This window comes from Chiloscyllium punctatum, chromosome 44 (genome assembly GCF_047496795.1).
Source record: "Chiloscyllium punctatum isolate Juve2018m chromosome 44, sChiPun1.3, whole genome shotgun sequence".
In the NCBI taxonomy this organism is placed as follows: domain Eukaryota; kingdom Metazoa; phylum Chordata; class Chondrichthyes; order Orectolobiformes; family Hemiscylliidae; genus Chiloscyllium; species Chiloscyllium punctatum.
Window position 1 is genome coordinate 38,661,751 of NC_092782.1, and position 22,545 is coordinate 38,684,295.

A 22,545-nucleotide genomic window follows, 5' to 3' on the forward strand; every position below is an offset into this window, starting at 1 on the left:
TTCTTCTGTGTTAACTGAAATGTATTTTCTTGATAAAATTCAAAACGTAAAAAAAATTGTTATCTGTTGTTTTTATCCCATTTAATGCTTTATTCAAGCTATTATTGTGATCTAAAGCTTTGAAAACATTTTGTTACAATAAAAAAGCATTCAAATATTATACATGTTAGGTAAAAGTGATGTCCCACCCCACATGCTGTGTCCCCTAGTTTAAATGTTAAGATCATCCCTTTGGATAGGAGGCAGGATGGCATCAGACACCTCTCCCAATTTTTCTTTCATCTAACTTTCATGAAGACAAAATCAAGTTGGACATAAAATGGGCGGTTAACCTGAGCCACTAGTGTAGCTTTGAAGAATTTAACTAAATTGACAAGGATGTGTGCATAAGTACATAAAAATAGAAGAGCAGAATGAGTTACATAAAAACTGAGACAGAGTGTTGGATAATGCAAAAAAGATAGTAAAACCGTATTAGACAGGAGTGGAAGAACAATGAGAGAAAACAAAGTCAGAATTAGAATGCATGTATCTAAACACATAGTGAAAAAGGTTGCACTATAAGTTCAAACAGTGTGGGAACATGAATGATGGAAATAACAGATAAATATCTTAAGTAGCATAGAAATAGTATTTAACATTCAATGATACAAAGTGGTTTTTTTGTAAAGTTTGGGATTTTAAAAGTGGCAGTATGATTAGGGAAGATATTTTAGAGTTGGAAAGATGCTATGCTTAGAGGGAACAAGGACAGAGTCCATTTGGTTGGAGTTGAGAACCAAGAACAATATAACCACATTTCAAAGATTACTCCATAGGACTCCAGGTAATGAGAGAGAGAGAGAGAGAGAGAGGGACAGAGAAGAATATCTTAAAGGAAATGTCAAGATATGAAAAACAAAAGTGGTTAATTTGGGGGACTGTAATTACCCAAATATAAATCAGGACAATGTTGGCATAAAGGAAAATGGAAAGAAATCTTTGAAATATCTGAAATAATTTTTCAAACTATAAAAGAAGCATTTGATGCTGGACAATTTGAGATGCATTAAGTAGACCAGGCTTCAGTGGGAAAACACATGGGTAAGAGTGATTATTGTCTTAAAGATGGACAGGAACTTCTAAATTGATGAGAGCTAACTATAATGTGATCAGAGAGGACCTAGCCAAGATAAAATTCTCTAGCCAATTTTACACACTCCATGTGATATCAGTTAATACCTGAATGAATTATATTTAGCAAAAGCTATGAGCCTTACAATATTCCACCTTATTACTGAAGATATGCTCCAGATAACTACTCCCCTAGCAGGCTATTCAAGTACAGCACCAAGGCTCAGTTTTTATCCCAACAAGGGCTCTCAGCTCCTGACCTCAATACAGCCATAGTTCAAACATGGAGCTGAATTCTGAAGTGAGAGTCACTGTTCTTGACAATCTTAATAACATTTTATAATTTGTGGATCAAGGAGTCCTAGTAAATTTAAGTGACTGGGAATCAGGGGAAGACTCACTACTGGTTGCAGCAATACCTAGTGCGAAAGCAAGGTGTCAGTGATTACTGGGGCCAATCATCTCAGACTCAAGGGGACATCACTGCAAGGATTCCTCATGCCAAACCATCATCAGCTGCTTTGTTAATGGCCTTCCCTCCAATATAAGATAAGTGGGGATATTTGCTAATCATTGCAGGATGTTCAGTACCATTTTTGATTTCTCAGATATTGAAATAGTCTGCATCCAAATGCAACAAGACTTGGACAATATTCAGATTTGAGTTAACAACTAGCAAATAACATTAATACCGCACTAGTATTTAGCAATGGCCAACTCCAACCAAAGAGAACTTCAACTGTCCGCCCTTGACATGTAATGATGGTACAATGGAGATGTATCAGCATAGTGGAAATATCACTGGGCTGGTAATCCAGAACCCTAGGAAAGATTCTGGGGATATAAGATCAAATCTTACAATGCCACATGGTGAAGTTTGAATGCAATAAAATTTTGGAATTTGAAAAAAGAAAGCCTGCTGTCAAACTTTGTTAAAAACTCATCCAGATCATTATCGATCTTCAGGGAAGGAAGTCTGCCTGTTTTTACCTTGCCTTCTTACTGGCCTAGTATTCATGTGATTCCAATCTACAGCAATGTGATTGACTCTTTGACTCTTACTGCCTGCTGGATTATAATAAGGGTATAGGTTTGCTCGTTGAGCTGTAGGTTTGATATCCAGATGTTTCATTACCTGGTTAGGTAACATCATCAGAGGCGACCTCCAAGTGAAGCGAAGATGTTGTCTCCTGCTTTCTATTTATATCTTCCTCCTGGATGGGGTTCCTGGGGTTTGTGGTGATGTCATTTCCTGTTCATTTTCTGAGGGGTTGATAGATGGCATCTAGATCTATGTGTTTGTTTATGGCATTGTGTTTGGAGTGCCAGGCCTCTAGGAATTCTCTGGCATGCCTTTGCTTAGCCTGTCCCAGGATAGATGTGTTGTCCCAGTCAAAATGGTGGCTTTTTTCATCTATGTGTAGGGCTACGAGGGAGAGAGGGTCATGTCTTTTTGTGGCTAGCTGGTGTTCGTGTATCCTGGTGGCTAACTTTCTTCCTGTTTCTCCTATGTAGTGTTTGTGGCAGTCCTTGCATGGAATTTTATAGATGACGTTGGTTTTGTCCATGGGATGTACTGGGTCTTTTAAGTTTGTTAGTTTTTGTTTGAGAGTGTTGGTGGGTTTGTGTGCTACTAGGATTCCGAGGGGTCTTAGTAGTCTGGCTGTCATTTCTCAAACTTCTTTGATGTATGGTAAGGTGGTTAGGGTTTCTGGCTGTGTTTGGTCTGCTTGTCGTGGTTTGTTCTTGAGGAATCCGCGCACTGTATTTTTTGAGTATCCGTTCTTCTTGAATACGTTGTATAGGTGGTTCTCCTCTATTTTGCGTAGTTCATCTGTGCTACAGTGTGTGGTGGCTCATTGGAATAGTATTCTGATACAGCTTCGTTTGTGTGTGTTGGGATGGTTGCTGGTGTAGTTAAGTATTTGGACAGTGTTTGTCAGTTTTCTGTATATGCAGGTTTGTAGTTCTCTGTTGTCCTTTCTTTCGACTGTGACATCCAGGAATGCGAGTTTGTTGTTGGTTTCTTCCTCCTTGGTGAACTTTATGCCTGTGAGAGTGTTGTTGATGATGTTAAATGTCTCGTCTATCTTGTTTCGTTTTGTGATGACAAATCTGCTACGTAAATAACACATTTGTCATACCTTCCAATACGTTCCAAGGTTGTAACCTCTACTACCTAGAAAGAAAAGGCCAGCATTTTACAGGTTCCATCTGTAGATTCTCCACTAAGCCACATACCATTCTGACTCAGAATTAAACAAAACAACCAAAGAACTGCAGGTGCTGGGAATCAGAACAAAACTTCAATTCTAAAGAAGGGTTACTGAATCCAAAACGTTAACTGTTCTTTCTCTTCACAGATGCTGCCAAACCTGCTGAGATTTTCCACCAACTTCTGCTTTTGTTTCTGACTTAGAACTATGTCTGTGCTCCACTGTCATTGGGTCAAAATCATGGAATACCCTCCTAAAAGGCCACAAAAAAAAACAATGTGCATATACCTACACTAAATGAACTGCAGCAGTTTACTAAGGTGGCCCACCACTACTATCTCAAGGTGAAAAATAAGGATCCCATGATAAATAAAAGCAAGTACATGCTTAGTACCATATCTATGGCAAAGGTAGGGATGAAGAAATCAGGGCTCTTTGGATGACAAAAGAGACAGAGAATACGAAGCAACAAAAACAAAAGAGGTTACCTAATGCAAGTCAGATGAAATCAATAAGCAGAAACTGTTCCAAATATGAGGTTGTAAGGTAAAGGGAAAAGGAAAGTAAGTCTGGGAACAGAAACAAAATAATCAAATTGAATACAACACAAAACAGCATGAAATAATCTACCAGTATTTAAATAGTAAATGGATAGTAATGAAGTGGGGTGTATCCTTTTGGGGACATTGAGGGTGAACAGAGGGCTAAATGAAAACATTTAATGAATACTTTGTATCAGGGTTTGCTAAAAAAAGATAATGGTATCAAATATTGATAGCAGTGATGATGGAGGAATGGATATGATGAAAAATAGGCAGGATGAACTGGAAAGGTTGACTTAATATGGATTACCTGCCTGGTTCAGATAGTATGTGTCCAGGTTGCTAAAGTATCAGTAATGGTGAAGAGAATGGGAAAGACGTACTATAACTTACATGTGAGCATTCAAGTTATATGAAGGATTAGGCCATCCATTCCCTCCTGTCTGCTCTGCCTTTCGACAAGATAATGGCTGATCTGACTGCAGCCTCACCTCCACTTTCTACCTATACCTGACATCAAAGTGACTCTCATATTAGTCAAGAACCTATTGTGGACAGGTGTCCAGCAGCAGAAATGACTATGAAACTAATTAAAGGTTACAATCAAGTATGCTGAGAATTTTGGTCAAGGTAGTTTAAACTCTGACCTAGCTCAAAACTGCAGTTAGGGCGTGTTGGGACTTGTCCTGTCAGCTGTGACCTGTAGTTTCCTGTGTTGACCAAATAAGGGAGATTTTCTGGTGGTCTGCTAGACATAATAGCTCTATAATACTTTGTATGGAGCATTGAACGTGGCTGTAGATGACATGGTATAAATGTTTGGGAGTTGTTTACTAGTGAACTCCATTAGTTGACATTGAACATTGTGATCAGGTTTGGTCAATTCATTGGCTAAATGCCACAGACGTTTCTGGAAAATGAGCATATTTTGGGATAAATATTAGCAGAACAAAGGCGTTTGCAGGAGTAAGCCCTCAAGACCAGCTTTTGAAAAGTGCATCTCCTGAAGTTACCTTCAGAGAAGACAAAGAACCACAAGGCAGGAACTACACCAAGAGCAAAGTTGGCCACTTCATTCAAATCAGGTAGTATTTGTTTCAAGCCAAATTTATCATTAATATTCAAGTTAAAGTTAAATGTGAATTAAGTTAAATCAGGTAAAGTGAAGTTAAATGAAGTGAGTTAAAGTTGAACTAATTTAGATGAAGTAAGAAGTAAATGTTACAACAAATGTATGTTTTATATTGAGTATTAGTCCCTAAAGAGTTAAATAAAGAAGGGTTTGTTTCATTAAAGTCTGAGTGGACTGCCTGTCTTTTGTGTGTTGCATAAGGGAACAATACCTGGGTAAAAGGTTTGTATACTCCTTTGGGGCAATACTATTTATCTCTACCTAACACATATTCAATAACCCCATCTGTACTGCTTGCTAAAGAAGAATTCCAAAGAGTCATGAATGTACCGGGGAAGTCTTTCAGCATCCACCCTGTCACATTTCCTAAGGAAATTGCGAATCTCAGTAAGATAGATAGCTACCCTACAGTGTGGAAACAGGCCCTTCGGCCCAACAAGTCCACACCGACCCTTCGAAGAGTAACCCACCCAGTCCCATTTCCCTCTGACTAACGCACCTAGCACTTCAGCATGGCCAATTCACCTAACCTGCACATCTTTGGACTGTGGGAAGAAACCGGAATACCCGAAGAAAACCCATGGGAGGGAAGGTGCAAACTCCACACAGACAGCCACCCAAGGCTAGAATCAAACCTGGGACCCTAGTGCTGTGAGGTAGCAGTGCTAACCACTGAGCCACCCATGAGATCTCCTCTCATTCTTTGAAACTCCAACAGAAAGAGGTCCAACTCGTCCAACATTTCCTCATAATGTCCCATCCTAAATATCAATTGAGTAAACATTCTTTGAACTGTTTCTAACAGAATCTTGGAATCCCTACAATGTGGAAGTAGGCTAATTGGTCCATCAAGTCTACACTGGTCTACTGAAGAGTATCCCACCCAGAACCCATCCATCTACCCTTCCTGTAACTCTGCATTTCCCATGACTAATCCACTTAGCCTGTCCCTGGACACTATGGGCAATTTAGCATAGCCAGTCTACCCAATCTGCACATGTCTGGACTGTGGGAGGAAACCAAAACACCCAGAGGACACTCACACAGACAAGGAGAATGTGCAAACTCCAGACAGAGAATTGCCTGAGACTGGGATCAAACCTGGGTCCCTGGCACTGTCAGACAGTAATACTAACCACTGAGCCACTGTGATACCTAACTGATACACATCTTACCCATCTTTATATTATCAGCAAATTTAACAACCATACATTTGGTCCCTCATCCACATAACTAATATTTTTGGCAAATAATTGAAGGCCCAATACTGGTCCCTATAGCACACCAATCATTGCATGCTGCCGACCTGAGAATGGCCCAATTATTCCTTTTTTCTGCTTACTATAAGCCAACTATAAGACCATAAGATGTAGGAGCTGAAATTAGGCCATTCAGCCCATTAAGTCTGTTCGGCCATTCAATCACAGCTGACAAGTTTCTCAGGCGAAAGTGAGTACTGCAGATGCTGAAGATCAGAGTCAAGATTAGAGTGGTGCTGGAAAAATACAGCTGGTCAGGCAGCATCCAAGAAGCAGGAAAGTCGACATTTCAGGCAAAAGCCCGATTCCTGATTAAGGGCTTTTGCCCGAAACGCGATTTTCCTGCTCCTCGGATGCTGCCTGACCTGCTGTGCTTTTCCAGCACCACTCTAATCTTGACTGATAAGTTTCTCAACCACATTGTCCTGTATTTTCCCTGTAACCCTTGATCCCCTTGATACTCAAGAACTTATCTATTTCAGTTTTAAATATACTCAATGACCTGGCCTCCACAGCCTTCTGTGGGCAATGAATTCCATAGATTCACCAGTCTCTGGCTGAAGATATTTCTCCTTATCTCCATTCTAAAAGGTCTTCCCTTTACTGTAAGGCTGTGCCCTCAGGTTCTAATCTCTCCTACCAATGGAAATATTTTCCTAACATCTACTCTGTCCAGGCCATTCAGTATTCTGTGTGTTTCAATTAGATTCCTCTAAACTCATTCCTCTAAACTCCTCTGGTATAGACCTAGAGTCCTCAAACGTTCCTTGTTTGTTAAGCTTTTCATTCCTGGGACCATTCTCGTGAACCTCCTCTGAACATGATCCAAGGCCAGCTCATCCTTCTTGAGATATGGGGCACAAAACTGCAAATATGGTCTGACCAGAACCTTATACAGCCTCAGAAATATACCCCTGCTTTTATATTCAAGTCCTCTCAAAATAAATGCCATCATTGCATTTGCCTTCTTAACTACTTACTCAACCTGCAAGTTTATCTTGAGAGAATCCTGGACTAGAACTCCCAAGTCTCCTTGCACTTCAGACTTCTGAATTTTCTACCAATTTAGAAAACAGTCAATCCCTCTATTCTTCCTACCAAAGTACATGACTTCACATTTTCCCACATTGTAGTCCACCTGCCACTTCTTTGCCCAGTCTCCTAATCTTTTGCAGTCTCCCCGTCTCCTCGATGCTGCCTGTTCCTCTACCTATCTTTGTATTGTCTGCAAACTTAGCCAGAAGCCCTTAGTTCCTTCATCTAGATCATTAATGTATAAAGTGACAAGTTGTGGTCCCAACACTGAGCCTTGCGGAACACCACTTGTTACTGGCTGTGCTCCTGAGAAGGATCCTTTTATCCCCACTCTCTGCTTTCTGCTAGACAGCCAAGCTTCCATCCATGTTAGCACCTTGCTTTCAACACAATGGGCTCTTATCTTACTTAGTAGCCTCTTGTGCGGCAGTTTGTCAAAGGCCTTCTTTAAGATCAGGTAGATAACATCCATTGGCTCTCCTTGGTCCAACCTGCTTGTTACTTCCTCAAAAAATTCTAGAAGATTTGTCAGTCATGACCTTCCCTTGATGATACCATGCTGACCTTGCCCTATTTTATCATACAATTAAGGACTTAGAAATCTCATCCTTCATGATCTTACCCATGATCGAGGTTAGGCTAACTGGTCTGTAATTTTCCTCCTTTTGCTGTACTGCCTTTTTAAACAGAGGTGTCATGTTAGTGATTTTCCAGTCCCCTGGGACCCTTCCTAATCCTAGGGCTACCTGAAAGATTACAACTAACGCCCCCATTATCTCGTCAGCTATCTCCATTAGTCCATCTGGTAACCTATCCTCTATACATGTTAATATACTACTTCCTACACTACAAGCTCTTATGTTACTTAATAAACCTCAATGTGGCATTTTGTTAAACGTCTTCTGGAAATCAAAATACTGTATATCAACTGGTTTTCTTTTATCTACATTGCTTGTTACTCCTTCAACTGAACCAAGACATCACTACTTCTGTACGAGACCTCTTGCAGTAAAGGCTAACAAACCAACAGGCTCCCTATGGTGGCACAGTGGTTAGCACTGCTGCCTCACAGCGCTGGAGACCCGGGTTCAATTCCCGCCTCAGGCGACTGACTGTGTGGAGTTTGCACGTTCTCCCCGTGTTTGCGTGGGTTTCCTCTGGGTGCTCCGGTTTCCTCCCACAGTCCAAAGATGTGCAGGTCAGGTGAATTGGCCATGCTAAATTGCCCGTAGTGTTAGGTAAGGGGTAGATGTAGATGTAGATGTAGTGTTTGATCCACTCTTCTCTCCCTCATACAAAGTCCAATCATATTATGATTACTGCTACCTAGACTCACCTTTACTGCATAGTAATTAATGAATCAACCAATTCTGTCTCATTGCATATTATCAGATCTGGTATTGTTGCATTCTGATTGACTTTAAAACACATTGTCCCAAAACTACTGATCATCTAGACGACTCTTGTCAATCTGATTCACGCAAACTATATGTCGAATAAAGTCATCCTTGATTATCACCATACCTTCTTAAAAGGCCTAATTATTTCTTCCTGTATTTCTCATTCTACAGTACAGCTCCTGTCAAGGGGGACCTATAACCCACTCCACAAGTGATTTCTAACCTTTTTAATTCCTAACCTTTGGTCAAACTGATTCCATATTTTGACCACTGGATATGAGATAATCCATTCTATGCTACCTTTAGTTAACAGAGCTACCCCTCTACCTCTTCCTAGCTTCCTTTCTTCCTAATGTCACATATCTTTGAATAGTCAGGTCCCAGTCTTTGATATCGAACGGCCATGTTTTTGTAATGGCTATCAGATCATACATACTTATTATTAGTTAGGATGTCAGTTCATCTGTTCTGTCATTAAAACTACGTGCATTCAAACATGGAAGTTCTGTCGTAGAGTCATAGAGCCTTTTTACTATTTTCGTGATCTCTAGTTATATTTCCTGTTGAACATTTGAGTTTGCATTCTATCCCTTCCTGTCACACTCTGAACACCATTTCCTTTAGGCCCTCCTGCTTTGTCCTCTCTTTTTATCAAATATTCCCAAACTTGATTTCACACTCCTACTATTTACTTATATTTAAAGCACCCTTTACCTCCCACTAGAAAACTGGTCCTAACAAATGAACTGAAAGAACTGTGGGTGCTGTGAAGCAGAAACAAAAACAAATTGTTGGAAAAGTTCAGCATCTGTGGAGAAAAATCAGAGTTAATGTTTAGGGTTGAGTGACCCTTCTTCAGACCATAGGATATGGAAGTTCTGAGGAAGGGTCACTCAACCTGAAACATTAATTCTGATTTCTCTCTACAGATGCTGCCAGACCTGCTGAGTTTTTCCAGCAATTTCTGTTTTTGTTCTGGTCTTAACACAAATCAGGTGAAGACCATCCAAACAGTACAGCTCCAAGTTTTCCCAGTACTGGTACCTGCGCACTATGAATCAAAACCTAGTTCTCACACACCAATCTTTAAGCTAAGCATCCACCTATCTAATCTGGCACTCACCTTTTGCCTATATACTCATGGCTCAGGTAATAATATACAGATTGTTATCTTTGAGGGTCTGCTTTAAAATTTTGAAATTTGCTCAAACCCTTAGCTGCTCAAACCCTAGTTTTGACTACGCTATTCGTAATCTCCTTCCCATTGCAAGTTCCCCTCCAACCCAGCACAAATGTCCCAATCCCTGATATCGGGCAGGCAACAAAGCCATTTGGACTCTCACTCTTGGCTGTAAAGAACATTTCATATCTCCCAATTATGGTACCTCTACTCATTAATTCCCCATAGCTTGAATGGTATCCTGTACTATAGTGCCATGAACAGTTTGCTCATCTACCTGAGACAGCAAGAATTTCACACCATATTAGACATTTGCTTCATGACCATTCTTGCCTGACTCAAAGTTACACTCTCCTATCCCTGGCCACTGAACAAATTACAAGACCTTATTTTAATGGAATGCAACTGCTTGGAATGAAGGTCTAATAACCTGCTTCCCACCTGATGTATCACAGTATCTGCAGTTCATAAACTCTGAGCCAAAGCTCCTCAAGCCACAAACATTTCTTAGAGATGTGTATGCCATGGGACATACAGTATTTACCAATAAGTTATGTAGATTTTTTAAAAAAGTGAACAAAATACTCAGCAAATAAGCACTTGCATATTTCCTTTTAATGTCCCTTTATATTATTCTCTGCAGCTTTTCAACCTCTGCTCTCCTGGAGGCTGATAGAGTTAGAAAAAGAAAACAGCACCTCTGTGCCCTCATTTCACCAAACTAGAGCTTCACTCAACTAAAGCTACATTCCCCCACCCAACTGCTATCTATCAAAGACATTTTTTAATCAACCTGTTCAGAGACATTATTTTAAATGTCTGGAGCAGGTGTGACTTGAAGTCAGGCTTTATAGCCCGAGATAGGAATATTATCACTCCACCACAAGAGAAACACTCCCACCTCACACATACAATCTGTCATTATCCATACTCTATAACAAGGTGCACTCCAACCTCCTTTGTTCATATATCTTTTGTCAGTATGTTTAATTGATCTGTCATGACATTCCATTGGGGAAGGTGGGCCTGAATCCAGGTCTTCTGGCCCAGAGGTGGGCACACTACTACCCAAAAGAGCCTTCCTTCTTCACTTACATTAACAGAAACTCAGATGAGCTCTTTTGCAGTTACTGAAACAAGATCATACCAGTTAATAAATTAGTAATGACATCATCTTGGGTACCAAGGTACCTAGGTACAAAAAAAACTTAGGTACAAAGTAGTAAGAGAAATAAGAGTTAAAAAGTTAAGCATTATTTCACAGAATAAGTAGAAAAATAAAGAAATAAGATAATGGTTAACACTAAAGTACATTTCTATGACTCTGATTCTACGACTAAAGTCTTTAGTAATTTAAACTAGGAAAATAAAGTTCAACAGTTAAGAGTTCAACAGCCTTTGATGAGTCCTCCGCTTATCTCATTCTACAGGAGACCTCAGCTGTCTGTTCTTGACCCCACTGCCACAGATACTGTCACTGCTGCTGAAACCGCTGCCTCTCTGATCCTCCCTGGTGCCTTGAGAATATGCCCAGGCAGAATCCACTTGTACACCGAGATACCGTCATGAGCTGCTCAGAGACCAGACTGAGAACTGCTCAGAGACCAGACTGAGACCTGCCATGAGGGATGTTAACACCAAAAGGGAGAAAAGCACCAAAAAGGAGGATAACATGAGTAAAAAGGGGAAAAAAAGAAGGAAACAATAAATAAATAGAAGCAGAAGAGCTCCAGTTGGAGCATCCTATACTGCTGACACCTTCCTGAAGAAGGGCTTATGCCCGAAACGTCGATTCTCCTGTTCCTTGGATGCTGCCTGACCTGCTGCGCTTTTCCAGCAACACATTTTCAGCTGCTGACACCTTGACCTTAGACATGAAGCTGGTGACAAAGGATCTTTAGCAATGTCTTTTGAAATTCATATCCAAGAAAAGGTATAACGACATTCCCAGTCATCATAGATCAGTTTAATATTAATGGTGGTACGGTTTTAGAAACAATAATCAAGGGGTGAAATCACCACATACCTGAAAAGATTTCAGTTAATGAAAGGAAATTCAGGATTTGTAAAAGCAGATGGTACTTGAATAAACTAAATTACCTTTTGATGAAACAGTAATTAAGGTTGACAAGGAAAATGGGATCAATCATATCTAGGTGGATTTTCGCAAAGTTTTTGCTAAAGCAACATACAGACAGCTGGTTAACAAAATTGAGGCTCACACAATAGGAGTGCCAGTTTCAACTTGGATTAAAAAAACAAGTTTAAGGCTGGATGTCTGGTCAGTATGGACAAATTGGGCCGATGGGTTTGTTTCTGTGCAGTACATCTCTGTGACTCTATGAAAGAGTTATTAAAGAGGAGTGCTTTAAGCACACCCACTATGATGATGTCATGTGGACTTTGGGCAAAACAGCTTAACAACCTAAAGGAGTGAGGCCTAACATCTAGGAGAAAGTGAGGACTGCAGATGCTGGAGATCAGAGCTTAAAAACGTGTTGCTGGAAAAGCGCAGCAGGTCAGGCAGCATCAAAGGAACAGAAGAATCGATGTTTCGGGCATAAGCCCTTCTTCAGGAAGAAGAAGGGCTTATGCCGAAACGTCGATTCTCCTGTTCCTTTGATGCTGCCTGACCTGCTGCGCTTTTCCAGCAACACGTTTTTAGGCCTAACATCTAGCCTTTCTTAAACTTTCTGCAAAAATGTCTGTTGTAGTGATTGGAACATAGATGGCCAGGGGATTTCGTTGAGTATGATATCACTGTTTGGGGTTGTTAATTTGGGCTGACCAAGGAGCCCTCGCTGATAGTTAGAAGTCTGAGTCTCAGACAGTCTTCTATTCTATGGGCTGGTTCTGAGCTGGCTGGTCAGAATCCATGCATTATGCATTTACAAATAAAGCTTGACTTGATGACAGCATACTGGCCTTTGTGCAGTTATTTCAGTGGCAACAAGAGAAAACAGTATGCTTTTGAAGAAACTTTGTTTGCAACAGTCATCTTTGAATTCGGGCAAGCATTTCTGGCATAATGCCTTTATGTGGAAAGCTTGACTCATTGGATCCTGCCATTGAAGATTGGGCCCAGTATGTTGAAAGAAAGCATTATTTATTCAGGCAAATGTCATTGGGACAGATGAAAAGCAACAAGAGTTTTCATCCTTAACCAGCTACACAGCTGTCATTGTGAAGTGCTCATCAGATTGTGGTCCCATACTTTCTAAGTTTAATGATCCCAATGAGGTGTCAGTATTTGAGCTGGTGGGGAAGTTGGAGGTCTGCAGGAGGCAGCATCACCAATGCTTTTTCTGAGGCATGGGTAATCTCGTCCTCAAAGACCAAAGAGATGGCTTCCAGGGGAGCCAGTTTTACTGACGAGGTGGTGGACATCATGCTAGTAACTGGAAGGCTAAAGAGAGAGAGAGAAGACATCATGGCCAGTGGTTAGACATGATGTGCAATGAATGAGTCTGACAGCAGGGTTGATGGGAAAGTTGCTGTGGAATGAAGACTGGTAAATACTTATTTAACAAGGCATAGATGTTGCAGCATCTCTGCAGAGGTAAAACCTGTCTTCTCCTGTGAGGACCAGGATTCTCTACTTGTATCAGCTCAGAAGCCTAATGTCAGCCACCCTTTCGTCAATACAGATAGAGAACAAATAATTTCTTTGGTAATCTGGGAGGCACAAGTCGCAGCCCTAAAACCATCCAGTAACCCTCAGCAGAATGATGTACCACTGGTTGGATATGAGTCAAGGTGTCAAGCAGGGTCCAAGAGAGGCTGCAATAACAGTTGCTTGGGAGATGGTGCAGTCCAGCCACAGATATCCTCGTCAAAAGGAGACCCAGAACATTAGAAAATGAATACTCCAATTGAAGATGCATCAACATTCTATTTTAAACCTCCAAGCTTTAACTCAGCTGAACGAGGGCTGTAAGTGTTGATCAACAGTAAGTTTCCTTGTCCATGCTTGACCCAATGCCATGAGATTTCATGGAATCCAGAGTGAATGCCAAGGACTCCCATGAATATCCTCTCTTAACAGTAATTATTATGTTTCTGATGGGTCAGTTTTGCTAGTGGATGGTGATGGACGAGACTGGAATATGGATGACAGGCATCTGCGAATATGGTAATGACCAGCTGTTGCTTGACTGGTCTGTAGGAAAGTTCTGCTAATTTTGGTACAAGTCTGGATGCTCTTCAAAAGGATTTTACAAAGCATTTTAGTGACCAGGATATACATCTGGGTTTTTGTTATTATTTTTTTCTTTAATTAACTGATCTAACCAATTGGCTTACTAGCCATTTCAGAGGTCAGTTAAGTGTCAGCCACATTTTTATGATTCTGGTACAGAGTTGGCAAACTATAGACTGTAGATCATATTTAACAAGGGAGATTTTAACCTCAAGCTGCATTGTGTCCAAAACAACCTACCAGGCATCTGGGGCTCCAGTAAATATTCTAAGGAGCAAGAATCAGAAAATTTAAGAGGGGAATAAACTCAGATTAACTGTTTTTATCTATACAGACTGCCTTTTAATGAATGACTGGCTATGAAAAGTAGTTGCAAGTAAAGTAAAGGCTGATGGCTAGACGTAAATATCTAGTGAACTGGGAGCAGCGTATACCTGCCATGATAAGAATCGAAACACATTAAGAAACACTGAGAGCAATACAAAGAGTTAAGATACAAGTCACCCTTTGATTGTGTCCTGATTTCTACCGACTGTGTATTAAATACTTAAACAGATGCACTGAAGTGGTTTAAAGTGCCAGTGTGCCTTACATATGATTACATTGGCATATGCAGCAAAGAAACAGGTCATCCAGCTCAAACAGTTCATTCCAGTGTTTACATTCCACTCCAGAACTTTTCCATGTTCCTTATCTACATCGACCACAAAAGCTATTTATTCTCTTCCCCATTAAATGTTCTATTGTCCCCTTAAATACATTGATAGGGTATGGTTCAGTTAGTAGCACTGTTACCTCTGAGCCAGAAGTTTACGGGTGCAAACTCCAAGTTTGACACTACAGTGAAGCGATGAAATGCTGCACTCAGATATATTTTGAATGAGATGTTAAGGACCCATCTGCCCCCTCAACTGCAAGTGGAAAATCCCATGGCACTATTTCAAACCATAGAGGGCTTCTATCTGGCTAATACCAGTAAAAAAAATATTATTTAAACATGATCTGATTGCTACCAGGTTGTTATTTTGTGAGGATCTTGATGTAGAAATCAATTCATACACATTTCTTTCATTATAATAGTGACTACACTATTTAAAAACTGCTTTATTTGAATAAAGCATTTTGAGCATTCTGCAGTCATAAAAGACACTGTGTAAGCACAGGTCTCTCTTTATGTAGATGGGACCTCTTCTTCAAGAATGAGCAAAATCTAATACATGTGGATTAAACTGACAAATATACTCACTGATGCTTTTGAAAGTTGCCCAACCAATGTTGCTGAATCCACGAAGACTCAATTGAATAACAAAAGGACGAAAACTCCGCAAAAGATTTGCTATGTCATTGTCTTCAATCTGTTTTCTTACTGGTGAGAAGTTAATCTGAAATGAAAGGTTTCAGAATTAAGACACAGTAAAGCATCACGTAGACAGCATGGCTCCTTCATGATGTGACTTTTACAAGTTCAAAGCTTTTTTGCAAAAAGGGATGATGTATATTTTGACTTCACAGTCTTGTGTTTCATTTAACACCTCTACAGATTCATCAAGTCTTGTTTAAATAGGGAATCCCCATAGTGCTATGAAATATTGACAGCTCAATTTACATCCATTTATTACAAATGGAATTTTGATGTTCCTGTATTTAGAATGAAAAAGAGAAACTGTCTTTTTTCAGTCCTCCCTATATTAGCTCTAGCTCAATCAAAACTCTGCTGCATATATCCTAACGCACCCTCGGTTCCAAACATCTAACATCCTATGTTCATTCGTTGGCAATCCCCGTGTGCAATGAGGATGGCCAAATGGATCTCATCAAAGTGAGATTAGGGCTGTTAACCTGGGCCAATCAGGGAGCCCTGGCTGACAGATATAAACAGGAGATTAAAAATAAGCACTACCGCAGTTAGGCGGTAGTGTGGGGGCAAACAAATAGAAAAAAAGAAAAAAGAAAGAAAAAATAAACAGGAGATTCAGAGACTCTCCTCTCTCTAGGGACTGGCTCTGAGCTGGCTGGGCAGAGTCAAGGTATTGTGCACACGTAAATAAAGGGTGACAATGATGGGACACAAACCTCTGAGCAGTTACATAAGTGGCAATGAGAGAAAACAATTCACTCCTGAAGAAGATTTGCTCGCAGCGGTCTTTGAGTTGGGTAAGAATTTCTGGCATTATGCCTTTATTTGGGAAGCTTGACTCATTCAAACCTGCCATTGAAGACTGGACCTAGTAGGTGGGAAGAATGCATTTTTTTTCTGGGCAAATAACATTGTGGAAGATGGAATGCAAAGAATAATCATTCTGACTGCTTGTGGACCCACAATATTTTTGGTTATTGGGATACTTACATTCCCTGAGGCACTAGATACTAAAACCTTTCAAGTGTTGGTGGATTTAGTTAAGGAATGTTACGACTCCAGTTCTGAGACGTTATCGCTTATATTTGGCAGTTCCTACACTTCTCCACCTCTCTCTTCCTTTAGGACCTCTTTGTCCAAGTTTTTGACTAGCCATCCTAATATCACCTTAAATGGCTTTATGTCAATACTTGTTTGATACTCATCGTGACTTGGGTTTTATCACTTCATTGAAAGTATTATGTAAATGCAAGTGGTTGCTGTAAAATTTCCAATCAAGTATGATCTGGGGACTGGGATCAGCAATTTATCTGAATAGCATTCCTTTTCTTTTCTTTACTTATAACCTTTTATTATTTCACTCACTGAAACAGGTCCATTCTGATTTTTAATTCTGATTACCATAGCATAGCACAATGTGTTACTTATTAAAAAGGAGGGGAATTGTTGAATAACCGATGCTTAGAAACAAATTAGGAGATATTTAGTAGTAGGAATATTAAATTTTTGGGGGATAGTGTCTGCTTTGAGGACTCTAAGTCAGAGAAACAAATATTATGAAGATTAAAAATCTTTCTAGACTATCTCTTAGGGTGAAAGTGATGGCCTATGGGATTATCACTAAACTATTAATCCAGAGAATTAGGTAATTTTCTGGGGACACACGTTTAATGCTGGCCATAGCAGATGGTATAAATTGAATTCAATAAAAATGTGGAATTAAGAGTCTAATATAAGTGCCGATTGTCAAGAAAAACCTATCTGGCTCATTAATGTCCTTCAAGGAAGGAAACTGCTGTCCCTACCAAGTCTGGCCTAGATGAAACATTAGATTCACAGCAGTGTGGTTGACTCTTACCTGCCCTGGGTAATGTTGGTAAAGCCAGCAATGCTGTCAAGCTATGAATTAATATGTAAACAAAATCTCCTAACCTTATCATGCCTGTATTTTTCCATTTCCTCTGTCAAACATCTTCATGACTATATGAGCAAAACTGCAAGTTTATAGCCAATTAGGGCAACACTGTTCTAGAAGTTCAAACTCAGCCAGAACTCAGTAAAAATAATCCATATTCATCTGTCAAATAATTTTTATAACAAAAGGGAAAACTTCTAATCTTTTAGTTAATGCTAGACTTCAAGCCAGGTGAAAGAACCCACGGGTGTCATTTTGACATTGTGCAATCGTGTAAAGTGGGTAAAATTGAATTGTAGGCCTGTTTTACATTTGTCTATTTCAATTTCCATTGAATCTAATCAGTGACCAATATACTATGAGAAACAAAAACAGAAGTTGTTGGAAAAACTCAGCAGGTCAGGCAGCATCTGTGGATAGAAATCAGAATTAACATTTCAGGTCCAGTGACCTTCTTTAGTTCTGATAGTAGCTCAGAAAGGTTGGTATTTATGCAGAAGATGAGGTGTGGGAGGGTGACAGTAAATGAGAGGTGGAGATAGTGTCCAAAGAGACAGCAAAACAGTTGGACAGATTAAGGAGTGGGTAAAGGTCTTTCTGAGGGAATGAATAGCTTCTAATGGGGACTTTTAGTAGTTGACAATGGATATTGTGTGGCAGCAAAGCCTGGTGTATGGGGTTGTATTATGACATAGGAGAAGGTGCCTCAAGCCCTAAGATTATTGAACTCAACACTAAATCCCAAGTGAAAAATGAGGTGCTGTTCTTCCAGCTTGCACTGAGCTTTACTGGAATATGCAGCTAGTCTGAGTCTGGTGTTGGCTGGGGGACACGGTGGTGTTTTGAAGTAATGTGCAACTAGAAGTTTATGGTCTGTTTTTCAGACAGGGTGTAGGTGTTCTGCAAAGTGATCACTAAATCTGTGCTTCATTTCCCCAATGTAGAGAAAACCATATTGTGAGCAGCGAATAATGTAGACTAGATTTGTTGAAATACAGGCAAAACTTTACTTCCACCTGGAAGACATATTTGGGGCTTTTGATAGTGAGGAGGGAGGAAGTAAATGGGCAGGTGTTACATATTCTGTAATTGCAAGGTAAGGTGCCGCAGGGATATAGGGACATGTCGAGTGAAGGAGGAATGGACCAGGGAACAGTCTCTGCGGAAAGCTGACAAGAGGGAGGGAAATATGTGTAGTGGTGGCACCTGAAATTTTCTGCTCAGATGCTGCCAGATCAGCTGAGATTTTCCAGCAATTTCTGTTTTGTTTAATGATTTCCAGCATCCGCAGTTTTTTCAGCACTTTGCTAACCAATCTGCTATCATCTTACACTCAGGTTACAAACTGAAGTCCTGTTGGTCCGTTTCCGCTGTCCAGGTGAATGTTAAAGATCAGATACTTCTTTTGAAAGAAAAGTGAGTTCTTACAGTCTCCTGCTCAATATTCCTTTATTAATTCATCTGGCACATAGTACAGATTGATTGATTATTCATCTGATTTTCTGACACAGAATGCACACATTTTCTTATACTGTAATATTCATTATATTTCAAAAATGTGTTACATCATGCCCTTTGGAGTGTTTTGATATGAAAGATAGTCTACACGTGAAAAATTTCTTTTTTCACTCAAAGTAAATGGGTGTCACTGTGTGGGCCAGCATTTATTGACCATCCTTAATTACACTTGAGAAGGTGGTGGTGAGCTGCGTTCTTGAACTGCTCCAGTCCATTTGGTGTAGGTACATACCACAATACCATCAGGGAGTGAGTTCCAGGATTTTGACCCAGTGTTACTAGATGAAAGGCAATATATTTCTAAGTCTGCAGGATGAGTGCCTTGGAGGGGAACTTGCAGTATTGGTATTCTTGTACACAGTATTTGCTGCTTTTGTCCTTCTAAATGATAGTGGTCCTGGGCTTGGCTAGTGGTTTTAAAATCACCTTGAAGCATTTGCAGAAACAGTACCACCAGAAGTTATCAAACTAGCTGCAAGTAATTCCACCAGCAAAGGCAAATAACAGTAACTTCCATTTAGAAAAAGGGTTATTGGACCCAAAATGTTAACTCTGATTTTAGATTAGATTACCTATAATGTGGAAACAGACTCTTCAACCCACACCAACTCTCCAAAGAGTAACCCACCCAGACCCATTCCCTCTGATTATCATGCACCTAACATTATGGGCAATTTAGCATGACCAATTCACCTGACCAGCACATCTTTGGATTGTGGGAGGAAACCGGAGTGCCCAGAGGAAACTTATGCAGACACAGGAAGAATGTGCAAACTCCATACAGTCACCTGAGGCTGGAATTGAACCTGGGAACCTGGTGCTGTGAGGCAGCAGTGCTAACCACTAAGCCACCATGTCCTCCACAGAAGCTACCAGAGCAGCTAAGATATTTCAGCAATTTCTGTTTCTGTTTCAGATTTCCAGCATCCACAGTTCTTTCAGTTCTTTTTCAACTAACAGCATTGCCCTGTTAAGTGGGAGATCCCAATAGACTGAGGACTTCCCAAGCTGTTCCAACTTCAAGTTTATTTAAGCAACCTCTTAGAAATTTGGTGACAAGCCTTAGCTTTACAAGGCCCTCACTTCAACTTTATAGCACCAACTTCATTAATGGAAGCAGGCCTGTCTTGAGACAGACAGAGACCATAAGCCAAACATTCCGTAACCAGACTTTCAACTCATGGAACACAGAACATAGAAGAGTACAGCACAGGAATGGGCACTTCAGCCCACAATGTTGTGCCAAGCATGACACCAAATTAAACTAATCCCCATTGCCTATCTTTGGTCCATATCCCTCCGTTCCTTGCATATTCATGTGCTTTTCTAAAGTACCTTAAATGCTCCTATTGTATCTGCCTTCATCTCCATCCTAGCAGTGTGCTCCAGACTCTTATCACTGTGTAAACAAAATGCCCCTCACATCTCCTTTGAACTTCCCCTCTAACCTTAAATGCATGCCCCTTCAAATTAGACAATTCAACTCTGGGAAAAAGATTCTGACCGTCAACCCTATCTACGCATCTCATAATTTTATAGGCTTCAGCCAATTCTTCCTTCAACCTCCAGTGCTCATAGCTCATACGCTCTAATGCAAGCAGCATCCTGTTAAACTTTGTCTGCACCCTTTCCAAAGCTTTCAAATCTTTCCTGTAATGTGTGGCCAGAATTGAATGCAATACCCTAAATGTGGCCTAACCAATATCTTATAAAGCTGCAACATGACGTTCTGACTCTTGTATTCAATTCCCCAACAAATAAAGGCAAGCATGCCATGCACCTTTACCACCCAATCTACTTACATGGCTACTTTCAGGGAGCTATGGACTGGAACCCCAAGATCACTATGCACATCAGTGCTGCTCAGGATCCTGCCATTTATTGTATACCTTTCCTTAACATTTGATCTCCCAAAGTGCAGAACCTCATACTTACATGGATTAAACTCCATCTGCCACTTCTCTGCCCATATCTGCAATTGATTGATATTCACTGTATCCTTTGACAACCTTCTATACTATCCACAACACCACTGATCTCTGTGTTGTCTCCAAACTTGCTACCCAACCCATCTACATTTTCAACCAAGTCATTTATATATTCACAAACAGCTGACGTCCCAGTATGGATCACAATGGAACACCAATAGTCATGCACCTCCAGCCAGAAAAACGCTCTTCCACTGCTACCCTCAGACTTCCATGAGCAAGCCAAATCGGTACCCAAATGGCCAAGTCACCGTTAATCATATGCATGTTAATCTTCTGGATGAACCTACCACGACGGACCTTGAAAGCCTTACTAAAATCCATGTAGACATGTTCACCGCTCTACCCTCATTGATCACCTTGTTGAAAAATTCAATGAAGTTAGTAAGACATGAACTGCCCGCACAAAGCCATGCTGACAGTCTCTAATTAGGCCATGCTTTTCCAAAGGCACGTAAACCCTAGCCCTAAGAATCCTCTTCAATAGTTTCCCAACCACCAATGTGAGTCTCACCAGTCTACATTTTCCTGGATCATCCTCATTTCCCATCTTAAACAGAAGAACAACATTAGCTACTTACCAGTCCTTTGGGACATCTCCAGTGGTTAGCAAGAATACAAGGATCTTGGTCAAAGCCCCAGCAATCTCCTCTCTTGCCTCTCTCAATAACCTGGGTAGGTACCATCAGGCCCTGGGCACTTATCCATCTTAAAGGTCCTCAAGAGACCCAACTACACTTCTTTTTTGATATCAAAGTGCCCTAGCATATTTGCATGCTCCACACAAACCTCACCATTCTTCCATATCCTTCTCCTGGGTGAATACTGACACAAACTAATCATTTAGGATCTTAACGACATGCTCTTTCTCCAAGCACAAGTTCTCCTCTTTATCCTTGAGTGCTCCTAGCTTCTCTATTGTTATCCTCTTGTTTTTAATTTATGTATAGAATGCTTTCAAATTCTCTTTAACCATACTTGCCCAGGTTTTTTCCTGGCCCCTTTTTGCTCTCCTAATTCCTGCTTGAGTACTTTCCTGCTTTCTTTATATTCTCCATGGGCCCTGTCCAATTTTAGCTTCCTAAACATTACATATGCTACTTTTTTTTCTTTGGACTAAATCCAAAGCCTCCCTCATTATCCAAGGGTCCCTTACCTTGCCATCATTGTCCTTTCTCTCGACTGAAACATGCCAAGCCTGAACTTTGATTAGCAGATCTTTAAACAACTCCTACATGCCAAATGTGGACTTGCCGGTAATAGCTTCTCCTAATTAACACTCCCTAGCTCCTGTCTAATACTGACGTACTTTATCGTCCTCTAGTTTAGTATCTTCTTGCAAGGTCCTGACTTATCCTTATTCATAACTACCTTAAAACTCAAGGCTTTGTGATCACTGTTTTCAAAATGCTCTCTCACTGAAAGATCAGTCACCAGGCCAGGCTCATTAGCCAACACAAGTCCAGTATGGCCCCTCCTCTAGTTGGACTATCCACCTACTCTTTCAAGAAACCCTCTTGGATGCACTTAACAAATTCAGTCCAAGCCTTTTGCTCTAAGGGAGTCCCAGTCAATATTGGGGAAGTTAAAGCCATCCATTACAACAACCCTGTTGATTTTGCATTTTTCCATAATCTGCCTACATATTTGTTCCTCAAGCGTCACAGTGGCTGTTGGGGGACTACAGTATAA

The 22,545-nt window shown here is 40.4% G+C and overlaps 1 protein-coding gene across 1 annotated transcript in view; it reads right to left on the minus strand.

Annotated features, from left to right (window-relative positions):
- Positions 1–22,545, minus strand: part of LOC140466611 (F-box and leucine-rich repeat protein 13-like) — a 155,082-nt gene that overhangs the window by 63,481 nt on the left and 69,056 nt on the right. The window contains exon 10 of the mRNA XM_072562059.1: positions 15,322–15,457. Coding sequence (XP_072418160.1) covers positions 15,322–15,457 — 136 coding nt within the window. The remainder of the gene's footprint in view (positions 1–15,321; positions 15,458–22,545) is intronic.